The following is a 16,534-nucleotide window of genomic DNA, read 5'->3' on the forward strand; positions in this document are numbered from 1 at the left end:
TGTGAGGAACCTTGGAGTCATTTTTGACCAGGACATGTCCTTCAATGCACATATTAAACAAATATGTAAGACTGCTTTCTTCCATTTGCGCAACATCTCTAAAATTAGAAATATCCTGTCTCAGAGTGATGCTGAAAAACTAGTTCAAACTTGATGAAAAGCCTTCAGTTAATCCAAAATGCTGCAGCAAGAGTCCTGACAGGGACTAGAAAGAGAGAGCATATTTCTCCTGTTTTGGCTTCCCTTCATTGGCTTCCTGTTAAATCCAGAATTGAATTCAAAATCCTGCTCCTCACATACAAGGTCTTAAATAATCAGGCCCCACCTTATCTTAATGACCTTGTAGTACCATATCACCCTATTAGAGCACTTCGCTCTCGCTCTGCAGGCCTACTTGTTGTTCCTAGAGTATTTAAAAGTAGAATGGGAGGCAGAGCCTTCAGTTTTCAGGCCCCTCTTCTGTGGAACCAGCTTCCAGTTTGGATTCGGGAGACAGACACTATCTCTACTTTCAAGATTAGGCTTAAAACTTTCCTTTTTGCTAAAGCATATAGTTAGGGCTGGACCAGGTGACCCTGAATCCTCCCTTAGTTATGCTGCAATAGACGTAGGCTGCCGGGGGATTCCCATGATGCATTGAGTTTTTCCTTTCCAGTCACCTTTCTCACTCACTATGTGTTAATAGACCTCTCTGCATTGAATCATATCTGTTATTAATCTCCGTCTTTCTTCCACAGCATCTCAAATTCAAATTCAAATTTTATTTGTCACACACACACAACCATACACAGTATGACATGGGGGTGAAATGCTTGTAGCTGTACAATGCCCGACCATTAAATGACAGAAGAAAAGTTTTACAATATTTACAATTTACTACAAAAATTTACAAATTAACTTAGGAATTTACAGTAAAGAATGTGCAAATAGCAGAAGAGATTATAAAGATAAGGATTATAAATTACAGGAATTATAGGATTATAGGAAATGTGTGGTGGTGCGTGTGGTGACGTGTGTGAGAGTCCAGTCTTATAGTGACGTGTGTGGGAGAGTCCATTCCTACACCTGGTTCAGGCCCCGAATAGCCTGGGGGAAGAAGCTCCTCTTCATTCTCTCTGTTTTGGCCTTAAGGGAGCGGAAGCGCTTCCCAGACCTCAACAGTGAGAAGAGTCCATTGTTGGGATGGGAGAGGTCCATCATAATCTTCCTAGCTTTGGACTTGCACCGCTTGGTGTAGATGGACAGCAGGTCAGGGAGCTCTGATTGAATGATGCGTTCTGCCGAGCGCACCACCCTTTGCAGATCTCGTCTGTCCTGCTTGGTGCTGTTCCCAAACCAGGTGCAGATGTTTGACGTCAGGACGCTCTCGATGGTGCAGGAGTAGAAGTTCTTGAGCACCTTCAGTGGCAGATGGAAGTCTCTAAGTCTTCTGAGGAAGAAGAGACGCTGACGGGCTTTCTTAACCAGGGTGTTGATGTGACAGGACCATGACAGGTCCTGAGTGATGTGGACACCCAGGTATCGTAAACTGTCCACTCTCTCCACTGGCGTGCCACTGATGATGAGGGGTTTGTAATTCCTCGCCTGCTTTGTAGTGAAGTCCACGATCAGCTCCTTAGTCTTGCTGATGTTTAGGAGGAGGTTATTCTCCTGGCACCAGGTCTCCAGGTTCCTAATCTCCTCCAGGTAGGCCGTCTCGATGTTGTCGGAGATCAGGCCCACAACAGCAGTGTCGTCAGCAAACTTGACAATGGAGGTGGTGTCGGATGTGGCTACACAGTCATAAGTGTACAGTGAGTACAGCAGGGGGCTTAAAACACAGCCCTGAGGCACTCCAGTGCTGAGTGAGATGGAGGGGGAGACTTGTTTTCCCACCCTCACTGATTGGGGTCTGTCTGTGAGGAAGTTGAGGATCCACTGACACAGTGATGAGCTGAGTCCTAGATCCGTCAACTTGGTGAAAAGCTTAGAGGGAATTATTGTGTTGAATGCTGAACTGTAGTCCACGAACAGCATCCTAACATAATTCCCTCTGCCAGTGTCCAGGTGACTCAGGGATGTGTGGAGCAGGTGAGATATGGCATCGTCTGTGGAACGATTAGTCCGGTAAGCAAACTGAAGTGAGTCGATGGTGGCAGGAAGTGAAGAAGTGATGTGATCTCTCATCAGTCTTTCAAAACACTTCATCACAATTGAAGTCAGTGCTACTGGACGGTAGTCATTGTGGCAAGCGGGCTGTTGTTTCTTTGGAACAGGGACAATAATGGACCGTTTGAAGCACGTGGGAACCACAGCTTGGGCCAGGGAGAGGTTGAAGATCTCCGTGAACACCGGTGCTAGTTGATCAGCGCAGGCTCTAAGGACCCGGCCAGGGATTGCATCTGGTCCTGCTGCCTTCCTGGTGTTCACCCTCCTGAAGGTGTTCCTCACGGCATGCTCTGTGATGACGAATGCATTTTCTTCACTGGTGCACTCCGAGCGCGCGCAGCCGTTTGTTGTTTTTATTGCTGCGGCGTCGAAGCGAGCATAAAACGTGTTCAGCTCATCAGCCAGTGAAGCATCGGCATTCATCATTGAAGAAGCTGGTCGTTTATAGTCCGTTATAGTCCGCAGTCCTTTCCACAGGCTCCTAGAGTCACACTGTCGTAGCTGTGACTCTAGTTTTTCCCCGTAGCTCCGCTTTGCCTTTCGGACCGCGCTGCGCACGTTGTAGGACGCAGCCTTGTATAGGTCCATATTACCGGAGACAAGCCCTTCATTGTAGGCAGCGGTGCGTGATCTCAGAGCGTCGCGGATGTTTTTATCCACCCACGGCTTCTGGTTGGGAAACGTTCGGATGATAGTTCTTTCTGCTGTGTCGTCCGCTAGTTTCCCGATAAATCCCACAACCGCTTCCGTAAACATGTTGATGTCATCAGAGCTGCGCCGAAACATGTCCCAGTCTGCGTCATCCAGTGCGTCCTGCAGCACGGCCACCGATTGGTCCGTCCAGCGAGCGACCTCCCTCCTGATTGGTGGTTGCTGCTTTAGCCTTTGTTTGTAAGCAGGTATGAGGAAGATGGCGGAATGGTCCGATTTTCCAAATGCCGGCAGGGGTTGAGCCTTGTAACAGTTCTTGAACGGGGTGTAGCAGTGGTCTAATGTCCTCGTGCCCCGGGTGGGGCAGTTGATGTGCTGGTGAAGGTTGTGAAATGTCCGTTTGAGATTCACTCTGTTAAAATCTCCCATAACAAAGAGTGCGGAGTCCGCGTGAGGCAGAATGTAAACAGTGCAGGCAATGACCGCAGTGAATTCCTGAGGGAGATAGAAAGGGCGACATTTAACGATCAAAAGCTCCAGATTGGGCGAGCAAGAGCGTGTGAGTGGGGAGATGTTTGTGCTGTCGCACCATCTGTTGTTCACCATCAAACACACTCCACCACCTCTTTTCTTCCCCGACTCCATTGTCCTGTCCATGCGGTAAACCGAAAAGAACCCCGTCCGCTGCACGGCGTGGTCTGGTATCGCTGGGTTCAGCCAAGTCTCGGTGAAGCAGAGGAGGTTGCAGTCCCGAATGTCTCTCTGGAACTTGATTCTGGCTCTGAGGTCATCAAGCTTGTTCTCGATGGATTGAACATTGGCTAGCAGGATACTGGGCATGGGTGCGCGGTGTGCGCGAGCCCGTAGCCTGTTCCTGATGCCGGTTCTTTTACCTCGAGGCCGTCGCTTAGGGTCGCGTCCTTTGTTCTCTCTCAGGATCTCCTTTGGCCAGGTTGGGTCCGGAGTTAAACATGGTGAAATGTTTGTGTATTGCAGACCAATAGAAACCAAAGTGTCTCTACTGTAGCGGATTTGTGTGTTTTGCATGATGCCCATGCAAGATTATCGCAGATATAGCAAAAAGTGACGAAAAACTGCAAAAAGTGGAGAAGTTAGGGCAGAGCATCCAGCACGGCAGCCGACCTCACCGGCACCATTTTTTTCGAGATCTCGAGATCACAATTCAGATTGTCAATATAACACCCAGCCAAGAAGGCAGATGAAACCTCAAACTGTCCCACAAGGAGGGGACACAACACTGGCTCAGAAGACAGGTCAACATGGTGGCTAACTGGGAACGTGTCTCGATGACGCTGAAACTAAACGTTTGCAGTCGTCAGCCCAGAAATACCCTCACGTGGCTGGCCTGTCGACTGTGGGGCAGTCCGTGGAGGGCAGGCAGCTGTGGGTGATGCGGATCGCCAGGGACCCCGACAGAAAGTCACTGGGGAAGCCTAAATTTGGATACGTTGGGAACATGCACGGCAACGAGGCCGTGTCCAGACAGGTGCTGGTTTGCCTGCTGGCCAGATACGGGGAGGAAGAGCGCATCACTGAACTGGTTAACGGCACAGATGTTTGCATCGTTCCCGGCATGAGTCCCGACGGCTTTGAGAGGTCCACAGAGGGGGACTGCAGTGGTGATCACAGTGGTCGAAATAACGCCAAAAATAAGGACCTAAGCGGAGGCTTTCCTGACCAGTTCGACAAGTCTAACGTGGATCCAGCTGATATCCCCGAGGTGATGGAGGTGATGAGATGGATCCAGGAGATGGGATTTGTGCTGTCGGGGGGCCTGCATGGTGGCACTGTGGTTGCCAGTTACCCTTTTGATGACTCAGCCTCCCACGAGCAAGAAGGTCACTACAGCCCGTCGGCAGACGATGGTCTGTTTCGCCAACTGGCCCTGGTATACAGGGAGTGCAGAATTATTAGGCAAGTTGTATTTTTGAGGAATTTTATTATTGAACAAGAAACATGTTCTCAATGAACCCAAAAAACTCATTACTATCAAAGCTGAATGTTTTTGGAAGTAGTTTTTAGTTTGTTTTTAGTTTTAGCTATTTTAGGGGGATATCTGTGTGTGCAGGTGACTATTACTGTGCATAATTATTAGCCAACTTAACAAAAAACAAATATATACCCATTTCAATTATTTATATTTACCAGTGAAACCAATATAACATCTCCACATTCACAAATATACATTTTTAATTGCACCTTAGAACACACATGCATCAACACTACAATGAGCGGGTGGAGGGAGGTTTGGAGTCTTCTCTCACCCCCGTTCTCTGCGGCCTGCTGGAGCGGGGGGGCTAGGAGGAGGAGTTGGCCGTCCGACTGCGGTCTGGAGTGTGGGGCCTCCCTGCTGCTGCGGAGTCGGGGTGGTCTGCCTCTCCCCACCGCAGGGAAAAGGGTAACACCACCTGGGTCTGGGTGCAGTTCCCCCCCTCCAGGGGCAAGGGTACCTAGACCCGGTTTGTAGAGTACACTTGGGGAGTGTGATCGTGTGTACAGTGTCTCTTTACGTCTGTCTCCACGTTGGTTGAGTGTGGAGTAAGTGCATATGAGAGCATGAGGGTGGGAATGGATGTTTGTATCTGTGTGTGCCTGTATGTCTGTGTCTATATGTCAGGTTGAGTATCAGACGCCACCTCTCTGGGGACATCTCAGGCCCTCCAAGGTTTGGAGGCCTATCTCCACCCACCACCACTTCCCCTGCCAGTGGCGGACTCCCTCAGACATCGGTGCATTGGTGGTTCTTTGTGTCTGGGGATGGGCGTCCGGGTACACACCGGCTCACTCCTTGGCAGCCGCTTATCAGGGCCTGGAGCCTGGGGCTCGCTCGGGCCACTTCGGAGGTGGGGTGCCCCCGGCCTCTCGGCCTGGGGCTCGGTCACTCAGGCACAGCTGGCTGCCGGCGGAGCTCATGGGCGCGTCACTGCAACTCCCCCTGGCTTCTGCTCCGCGGCTGCTGAGTGAGCCCTCATCTGGGACTCTCCTCAACTCTTACTGGGACAGTGGCGCGGCTGCCCCTCTGTTGGTCTTCCTTGGTCTCTTGTGTTCTGGGGGCCTCTGCATGTCTGGAGTTTTGATCTCCTCCATACCTGCTTCATACCCTGGAGGACGGGGCTGTGTCTCCCCACACTCCCTAGCAGATCGTTACATGGAGAAACCTTTGGAATGCAAGCATGCTGATCCACACAGGTATGCACACAGGTGTCCACACGGGTATTCACAGACGCGGACTACAGCTTTCTTGGCTGCTGCCTCAAAGCACACTGTGCGCTGTCTATCTTGCGTGCTGCACAATATCGTTTATTATTTAGTATCTACTGATATCTACTGCTAGCTAGTTTATTGTGATGGTGCTTTTTTTTATATTATGTTGCTCTTTGTTGTTTGCTTTCTCTTCTGTTTTTTTTCTCCATACAGGTGACCCAGGTGTTTTTTTGTTTTGTTTTTCTTCTTTTTTTTTCTTTTCTTTCTTCCCCCCTTCTCACCGTCTCTTCTCCCCTTTGGTTTTCTTTCTCTCCCTCTTTCTTTCATTCTTTCTCCCTGTCCTATCCCCCAGTCATGTCTGCATGTTAATGCAGCACTACGGGCAATACCTACAACCACGATTACCGACACTAACAAGCTGATCTACAATACGGCAACAGTGATCAGTGAGATGCTTGGCTACAAGTTGAACAGCGACAAGGGGCAGTACCCTCCATGGAGAAGGAGGCTAGAGGGCAAGATCAAAGTAGCATGGAGGGAGGTTAGCCAACTAACGGAGTTGCAGAAAGGTGCGACAAATAAGGTGCCTACGAAATACAGCAAGCTGTCCATACCTGAGGCCTTGGAAACTGCCAAGCAAAGACTCACAGCCTTGGCCAGCCACTTGAGGAGGTACACCAGAGAGATAGAAGGCAGGAGAATAAACCAGCTGTTCTCCACAGAACCAGCAAAGGTGTACTCTCAGTGGCAAGGGAACAATAAGAGAACAGCACCACCAAGGCTGGAGACGGAGCAATACTGGAAGAGCATATGGGAGAAGGATGCAACCCATAACGGCAATGCTCAGTGGCTAGAGGATCTGAGGGCTGACCACAGCGACCTCCCTGAACAGGGTCCAGTAACCATCACAGTGGCAGATATCCAAGAAAGGGTCTCCAGTATGAAGAGTTGGACAGCACCAGGGCCCGACATGGTTCACGCCTACTGGCTGAAGAAGCTGACTGCACTCCACGAGCGTCTGGCAGCACAAATGAACCAGCTGCTAATTAACGAGAGACACCCGGAATGGCTAACTGAAGGCCGGACGGTCCTGATCCCCAAGGACCCCAAGAAGGGACCGGTCCCATCCAACTACCGACCAATAACCTGCCTCAGTACTACATGGAAGCTCCTGTCAGGCATCATATCGGCTAAGATGAACAGGCACATGGGTCAATACATGAGCGGGACACAGAAAGGAATTGGCAAGAATACCAGAGGCGCAAAACACCAGCTACTGGTAGACAGAACAATCAGCCGAGACTGCAAGACCAGACTGACCAACCTGTGCACTGCCTGGATTGATTACAAGAAGGCCTATGACTCAATGCCCCACAGCTGGATACTGGAATGCCTAGAATTGTACAAGATCAATGGGACCCTAAGAGCCTTCATCAGGAACTCAATGGGGATGTGGCGTACAACACTAGAGGCCAAGCCCATAGCACAAGTCACCATCAAGTGCGGGATCTACCAAGGAGATGCTCTGTCCCCACTGCTGTTCTGCATAGGCCTGAACCCCCTCAGTGAGATCATTAACAAGACTGGCTACGGATACCGACTACGGAACGGAGCAGTTGTCAGCCACCTCCTGTACATGGATGACATCAAGCTGTATGCCAAGAGTGAACGAGACATCGATTCACTGATCCACACTACCAGGCTATACAGCAATGACATTGGAATGTCGTTCGGACTGGAGAAGTGTAGTCGGATGGTAACAAAGAGAGGGAAGGTAGTCAGAACTGAGGGGATTGAACTACCAGAAGGCAACATTGCAGACATAGAGGACAGTTACAAGTACCTGGGGATCCCGCAGGCAAATGGGAACCATGAAGAGGCCGCTAGAAAGGCTGCAACCACCAAGTACCTGCAGAGGGTCAGGCAAGTCTTGAGGAGTCAGCTGAATGGTAAGAACAAGATCCGGGCCATCAACACGTACGCCCTGCCCGTGATCAGGTACCCTGCTGGGGTAATAGGCTGGCCAAAGGAGGAGATAGAAGCCACTGACATAAAGACAAGAAAGCTCCTTACCATGCATGGAGGGTTTCACCCCAAGTCCAGCACCCTGAGGCTGTACGCTAAGCGGAAGGAAGGGGGCCGGGGACTGGTGAGTGTCAGCACCACAGTCCAGGATGAGACAAGGAACATCCAAGAATACATTGGGAAGATGGCCCCAACTGACCGAGTGCTCAGTGAATACCTCAGGCAGCAGAAACCCAAGAAAGAGGAGGGAGACGAGGAACCATCATGGAAGGACAGGCCCCTGCACGGTATGTACCACCGGCAGATAGAGGAGGTGGCTGATATCCAGAAATCCTACCAGTGGCTGGACAAAGCTGGACTGAAAGACAGCACAGAGGCACTAATCATGGCAGCACAAGAACAAGCTCTGAGTACAAGATCCATAGAGGCTGGGGTCTATCACACCAGGCAAGACCCCAGGTGCAGGCTGTGTAAAGATGCCCCAGAGACAATCCAGCACATAACAGCAGGGTGCAAGATGCTAGCAGGCAAGGCATACATGGAGCGCCATAACCAAGTGGCCGGCATAGTGTACAGGAACATCTGTGCCGAGTATAACCTGGAAGTCCCGAGGTCAAAATGGGAGATGCCCCCAAGGGTGGTGGAGAATGACCGAGCTAAGATCCTGTGGGACTTCCAGATACAGACGGACAAAATGGTGGTGGCTAACCAACCGGACATAGTGGTGGTAGACAAACAGAAGAAGATGGCCGTAGTGATCGATGTAGCGGTTCCGAATGACAGCAATATCAGGAAGAAGGAACACGAGAAGCTGGAGAAATACCAAGGGCTCAGAGAAGAGCTCGAGAGGATGTGGAGGGTGAAGGTAATGGTGGTCCCCGTGGTAATCGGAGCACTAGGTGCGGTGACTCCCAAGCTAGGCAAGTGGCTCCAGCAGATCCCAGGAATAACATCGGAGATCTCTGTCCAGAAGAGCGCAGTCCTGGGAACAGCTAAGATACTGCGCAGGACCCTCAAGCTCCCAGGACCCGAGCTTGAAGGATAAACCGCCCGCAGGGGCGTGCTGGGTGTGTGTGTATATATATGTATATATATATATATATATATATATATATACATATATATACACACACACACATACACACACACACACACACACACACACCTATAAATACAGAGACAATATAAATAAAATATACGAAGGGGATAAATAGAATAAATAGGAATAAAAATAAAAATACAAGTGAATTGCACATTTCAAGTATTGAGGTCTATTGCACTGTTGACTATTTACAAAAGTATTGCACAAAAGTATTGCACAGTGAGGTGAAGAGGCACTACAGCTTAGTTGTTCCCCCCTCCTTTGTCCCCCTGTCTCCCCTCCCTCTCCCCTCCAGAGAGGAGTTAAACAGTTTGATGGCGTGTGGGACAAAGGAGTTTTTAAGTCTGTTAGTTCTTGTCTTGGGGAGAAGCAACCTGTCACTGAACAGACTCTTCTGGTTGTTAATGGCCGTGTGCAGAGGATGCCCAGCATTGTTCATAATGTCCAGCAGTTTTTTTTAGTGTCCTTTTCTCTGCCACTGTCACCAGAGTGTCCAGCTTCATGCCGACCACAGCCTTCCTGATCAGTTTCTCCAGCCTGGATGAATCCTTACAAATCATGGACTTTAAAGTCTTATTTAGCTGCTCTACCAGCCCGTCCGTCTGAGGGTGATAGTTGCTGGTCCGAATAGATTTAATGCCCAGTAATTCGTACAGTTCCCGCAGCGTGCGAGCCATGAACAAAGTGCCCTGGTCAGTCGGTATCTCTTTCGGGATTCCGACTCGGGAGATGACCTGAAACAGTGCCTTCGCCACATTCTTTGCAGAGATGTTACGCAGAGGGACTGCTTCCGGGTATCGGGTTGCATAATCCACCAGGACTTATACAAAGTGATAGCCGCGTGCACTCGAGTGAAACGGCCCGATGAGGTCCATGCCAATGCGCTCAAACGGGACCTCCATGAGTGGGAGCGGGTGCAAAGGCGCTTTTGGTATGGCCGGCTGCTTAACAGGTTGGCAGTCCAGGCAGGACGCGCACCAGTGGCGCACATCCGCTCGGATGCCCGGCCAATAAAATCGGGCCGTTATTCACTCCAGAGTTTTTTCATATCCCATATGCCCTACCATGGGGTTATAATGAGGGCCGCCGGGAAATGATTTTCCAGGCGGCCCTGCGGCACCAACAACTGGGCGTGTGTCCCCTCCATGCGAGTGTCACGACTCACTCGATATAACTTATCTTTTAATAAAATGAAGCGCGGGTACGTCCGCACGGCTTCAGGGCGCACCACGTGACCATCAATCTTAATCACCTGGTCAAAGGCTGAGAGCAGCAGCTCCAACCAACCGCTCCAGAACCTGGGTCTGCTGGTCCGCCTGCTCCTGCAGCTTAGCCAGGTGATCGCGCTGGGCAGCTGCCTGGTCTTGGCTCATCTTCGCCATCTCGGCGGCACAGCATGTGGGTCAGACATCCCCACGCAGACAGGGTTTCAGCACCACTTGTGAGATGCACTTCACACATGTACACACACACACAGTTCTTTATTGCCAGATGCCACGTTTATTTTGAGTTTTCATTTGTTGTGACAGTCCGTAGTCTGGACAGCTCCGGTCTCAGCTGATCCCAGCATCCCCTCTGCTCCTCTCCTGTCTCACTAAAAAGGGGAAGGAAACTGTCATCAGCCCAAACGCCATCAGCTGTTCTATGTGAGTGAAGTTGGCCCCCCCACCTTCTTCAAATCCAACAAAAGTGGTATCAAACGTTTGTGCTACGTTTGTGCTGGTTTGTGCTGCAAAAATTTTTGTTTGTGCTGCTATCATTTTAAAGATATTAACAAAGATTTCTAGAGGTCATCAGAGGTCAACCAGCCCCCCCCCATATTAATGGAATCAAACAAAATTGGTGTCAATCAGTTGTGCTATGTTTGTGCTTGTTTGTGCTGCTAAAATTTTCATTTGTGCTACTATCATTTTAAAGATATTAATAAAAATTTCTAGAGGTCATCAGAGGTCAACCAGCCCCCCCACATTACCCAAATCAAACAAAATGGGTGTCAATCAACTGTGCTACGTTTGTGCTGGTTTGTGCTGCTAAAATTGTCGTTTGTGCTGCCTCTGTTTTAAAGATATTAATGAAAAGGTAAAGGTCAAAAGGTCAACCAGCCCCCCCGATTACCCAAATCAAACAAAATTGATGTCAAACGTTTGTGCTATGTTTGTGCTGGTTTGTGCTGCAAAAATGTTTGTTTGTGCTGCTAACATTTTAAAATGTTTAATAAAATAACGTCTTGATGCGTGCTTAATCATCCAGGTAAGTAAATCCCAAAAGGTTGATTCTGTTCATCTGGACATTTTCAGTTGGAGAAACGTTTCGTCACTCATCCAAGTGACTTCTTCAGTCTCAGCTGACTGCAGGTTTTCCCAACCTTATAAACAGTACATTTCCATAGTGAAGGAAACTAGCACCACTGAATGAACAATGTGCTGGGGGGTTAGTTCCATGACTGTTAGTATGCAAATTCTTATGACCATTGATCAATGACAACTAATCAAAGCCTACTGATTAATGGCCATGAGTACCATTCACAGAAAGTGGGGAATGGCTACAATCACAGCATTGTAAGATGGCAAAAGATGTACCCTTGGGCCCCCCTCCTCGATTCAGAGATGGTCAGCATCCTGACAGCCCGATGGACGAAGCTGTCTCTCAGTCTGCTGGTTCTGGCCCGGAGGCTCTTCAGTATCCTTCCTGATGGCAGCAAACTGAAGACGCTGTTGAAGTAATGGAGAGGACCTTCCAGATGAGGCAGGTGCAGTAGGTCTCCTGGGGAGGGGGGCAAGAGAGGTCCCCACAATGCTCTCGGCTGCTCTCACTACCCGTTGTCATTTTGTCCTGCAGAACCCAGTGCAGGAGTCATACCACACAGTGATGCAGCTGGTGAGGATACTCTCAACTGTGCCTCTGTAAAAGGTGCTCATAATGTGGGTTGGATCTCTTGTGCTTCTCAGATTGCAGAGGAAGTAGAGTCGCTGTTGGTCTTCTCCACATTCAGGGACAGGTTGTTGTTGCTGTACCACTCTGCCAGATGGTTAACTTCACCCCTGTAGCAACTTCACTGGCTCCCGGTCAAATTTCGCATCCATTTTAAAATAATTCTGTATACATTCAAGGCTATTCATTCTCTCTCTCCACCGTACCTCTCTGACTTATTACAGATGAAGCTCCCATCCCGCTGCCTCAGATCTTCATCTTCTCTTTCTCTCTCTGTTCCCTCTGCTCGTCTGATCACAATGGGAGGGAGGGCCTTTAGCTGCTCTGCCCCTCGACTTTGGAATTCCCTACCCCCGGACCTCAGAAATATTAGTTCATTCTCTCTTTTTAAGTCCACCCTCAAAACTCATCTGTTTAAAATTGCCTATTCTTAAATTTCTGTATGTTTTAACTTTTATCTTCTATTTTTATCATTGTGTATATTTCCAGTTTTTATCTGTTGTACAGTGTCCTTGGGTGCTTTGAAAGGCGCTATTTAAATAAAATGTATTATTATTATTATTATTAGTAGATCTCGTCGTGGGTCAGCAGAGTGAAGAGAAGGGAGCTCAACACACATCCTTGGGGAGCCCCCGTATTCCGTGTTCTTGGGCTGGAGGTGTTGCTGTCGACCCGTACTGTCTGCTGTCTTCCTGTCAAGAAATCTAGCAGCCCGTTATACAGCAAGGTGCTGATCCCCAGCAGATCCAGTTTGTGAATGAGTTGCTGGGGAATGACGGTGTTGAATGCTGAACTGAAGTCTATGAACAGGACTCTGACAAATGAGTCTCTAGTGTTCAGATGTGTGAGGGCTGAGTGAGGGGCAGTTGAAATTCCATCATCGGTTGAGCGTTTTGACCGGTATGCAAACTGAAATGGATCCAGGTTGGGGGAAAGCGATAATTTGATTTGATGCATGACTAACCGTTCAAAGCACTTAACTTAATAATGATGGAGGTGAGTTTGACAGGACGGTAGTCCTTAAAGCAGGAGATAGATGACTTCTTGGGTACAGTAATGATGGTGGAGGCTTTGAGGCATGTGGGAACGACGGCCTGACCCTAGTGATGTGTTAAAGATGTCTGTGAAGACATTTGTGAGTTCCACAGCATAGTCCGTCAGTGCTCGTCCAAGGATGTTATCAGGACCTGGAGCTTTGCGTATATTGATTTTGGCAAGGGATCTCCACACACTGTCTGGGGATTGTGTCACCACGGTCTGTAGAGTGGGCTTGTAGTCTGTGATGGTTTGTATTCCTTGCCACTGCCTCCAAGTATCTCTGCTGTCGCTGAAGCTTTGCTGTAGCTGATGGCACGTGACAGGTTTGCCCTTGCTGTTCTTAGACTCACCTAATTGAAGGCTGAAGGCTTGCATTTTTCAACCTTAGGAGCATTTAAACCTGACCTGTGAGCCATGGTTTCTGATTGGCCCGGACAGTGATATTCCTGGTCTCTGTGACATCATCGATGCATTTTGGGATGTAGGCAGTGACAGTTTCTGTATATTCCTGAAAGTCTGTGGTGTTGTCGTGTGTGGCAGCCTGTGGTGGAAAAGCAGTGCCTCTGAGGACCCTTCTGGCCACACCTGTACCTGCTTATGAACTGGTTTGGTGACTTTGACCAGGGGCCTGTGGGAACCCATGGCACAACTAGATTTCTGCCTGTACTGACCCTTATGCAAAATAGGTGGAATTAAGACAGTTCCAAAAGCAAACACAACTGATCAGTGCTGAGAGTGGTCCTGTTGCTGAGGTTGGGATGATCCTGTAATCTCTTATGAACGACCTCCAACGCTTCTATGACTGGGATGCAAGTGAAGACAGATGTAACATCTCTCTCACTGTACACGTACTGTTTATAAAATTAGGGAAACATAACCTGCACAAACAAAATAATTTGCAGGACAAATGTTTGACATCAATTTTGTTCGATTTGAAGAAGGTAGGGGGGGCAACTTCACTCACATGTGTTTATAAGGTTGGGGAAACCTGCAGTCAGCTGAGACTGAAGAAGTCACTTGGATGAGTGACGAAACGTTTCTCCAACTGAAAATGTCCAGATGAACAGAATCAACCTTTTGGGATTTACTTACCTGGATGATTAAGCACGCATCAAGACGTTATTTTATTAAACATTTTAAAATGTTAGCAGCACAAACAAACATTTTTGCAGCACAAACATAGCACAAACGTTTGACATCAATTTTGTTTGATTCCATTAATATGGGGGGGCTGGTTGACCTCTGATGACCTCTAGAAATTTTTATTAATATCTTTAAAATGATAGTAGCACAAACGACAATTTTAGCAGCACAAACCAGCACAAACGTAGCACAAACGTTTGATACCACGTTTGTTGGATTTAAAGAAGGTGGGGGGGGCCCAACTTCACTCATGCCCCGGACCACACCTCCTCCACACACACAGATAATAAACATTATCTTGCAAGCTCGCTCCTTTTGTGAGCCACAACTGTTTTTCTGCAGTAGGTGAGTGGGCCTGCATGTCTGCCAATACAGCTCATGTAATAGGCAATGTCTGCTGCTGTTGCACTGCTAAAATGTGAACACTATGTGCTCCTAAAGCTGCCTCTTTTGCGATCTTATCTGCAAAAGCATTCCCTAACTCTTGAGCCACAGGGCAATCGTGGCTCAAGAGATCGCCCCGTAATGGGAGTTAGCCTTGTAATCAGAAGGTTGCCGGTTCGAGCCCTGGCTTGGACAGTCTCGGTCGTTGTGTCCTTGGGCAAGACACTTCACCCATTGCCTACTGGTGGTGGTCAGAGGGCCTGGTGGCGCCAGTGTCTGGCAGCCTCGCCTCTGTCAGTGCGCCCCAGGGTGGCTGTGGCTACCCATCACCAGTGTGTGAATGTGTGTGTGAATGGGTGGATGACTGGATGTGTAAAGCGCTTTGGGGTCCTTAGGGACTAGTAAAGCACTATACAAATACAGGCCATTTACCATAATGCAACTGGATCTTTCCCTCTGGTATGTGCAGCACATTTACAAACGGCAATTCTACTGGGCAATAATATGGCCTCCAGCAGATTTTGCAGGAGTTTGGCGTGTTCTACAGGTTTCCCTGTCGAGGTTGTCATACCTCGTCTTGCCCACTGCACTGCAAAGAAATGTAATGTAGCAAATGCATATTGACTATCAGTGTATATTGTCACATTTTGTTTCTTTGCAGCTTTACACGCTTCCATTGAAGCTACTATCTCTGCTGCTTGAGCAGACATGGAACATGCTAGTTGTCCTGCACAAATAACTTTCTCACTATCTACTACAGCAAAACCTGTCTTAGCCTGTCCTTCTGCTGTTTTAAAACTCGAACCATCAACAAACCAAACCTTTCCCTCACCAAGTGGCACATCCGTTAAGTCATCCCTCGGCTTACACACCTTCTCCACGTGCTCTCTACACACATGAGGAGTGCCCTCTTCCTCCATTGGCAACAGGGTTGACGGATTCATCGTTGTGCACCGCTTTATGGTTATGTGTGGTTGTGAGAGTAATAGTAACATTAAAGACAAGTGTCTTGCAGGTGACAGAAATGTCATTTTAGTCTGCAGTAGTAAAACATCCACCTCGTGTGAAAGTAGCAGTGCCAAAAGGTGAAATAAAACTTTCCCCGGAACATTGTACAGCTTGAGCCGCTGCACACACTGATCTCACACACAGAGGCAAAGCACAAGCAACTGGATCTAATCTTTTAGAATAGTAAGCTACTGGCTTCATTCTTCCCCCGCTGTCTTGTGCTAACATTGAGGTCATAAAATGCCCTTTGCAGTCAACTGTCTGGACAAACGGCTTATAATCAGGCAATCCTAACACAGTCACGCTTGTCAACAGTTGTTTCAATGTGCAGAATTCCTGTCCAGCTTGTCCAGGAGTCCAGCTTAGACTATCTGACATTGCCAAAGACTCGCTATACATCATGTCTAACAGTGGTTGACTCACTTCAGCAAAGTTCGGCACCCAAGAACGACAATAATTGGACAGTCCTAAAAATTGCCTCATGTGTTTCTTTGTCACTGGCCTAGGAGCTGCTAAAATAGCTGCTTTCCTCTCTGGGTGTATGCTTGTCCCTGCTGAACTGAGCTGGTGACCTAAGAATTTCACCTCCTATTATGAAATCAGACAGACAATTAGTAATTCCCTGTATAAAAAGAGTAGGACTGTCACAAAAACCTTGTGGTAACCTAGTGCAGGTGTATTTTTTACCTTGGTATGTAAATCCAAACCAACCTTGCGAGCTCTTATGTACTGGTATGGAAAAGAAAGCATTACTCAGACCTACCAGTGTGAAATATCTCATGCCTGGTTTTATCTGATTTAACAAGGTATGGGGGTCTGGGACACATGGTGCAATACTCTCTACGGCTTGATTTACAGCCCTCAAGTCTTGAACCATGC

At 48.4% G+C, this 16,534-nt stretch overlaps 1 protein-coding gene across 1 annotated transcript; it reads left to right on the forward strand.

Moving 5' to 3' along the window:
• Nucleotides 1-4,210: 4,210 nt before the first annotated feature.
• LOC146561546 (carboxypeptidase D-like) lies at nucleotides 4,211-10,596 on the forward strand. Its single transcript, XM_085243199.1, has 2 exons — nucleotides 4,211-4,708; nucleotides 10,414-10,596. Exons 1-2 carry the CDS (start codon nucleotides 4,211-4,213, stop codon nucleotides 10,594-10,596), a joined length of 681 nt encoding a protein of 226 aa, XP_085099325.1.
• Nucleotides 10,597-16,534: the final 5,938 nt, after the last annotated feature.

Source organism: Mchenga conophoros, linkage group LG13, assembly GCF_057382185.1.
Source record: "Mchenga conophoros isolate Kocher_MC1m ecotype Shallow Benthic linkage group LG13, M_conophoros_male_GT1.1, whole genome shotgun sequence".
NCBI lineage: Eukaryota > Metazoa > Chordata > Actinopteri > Cichliformes > Cichlidae > Mchenga > Mchenga conophoros.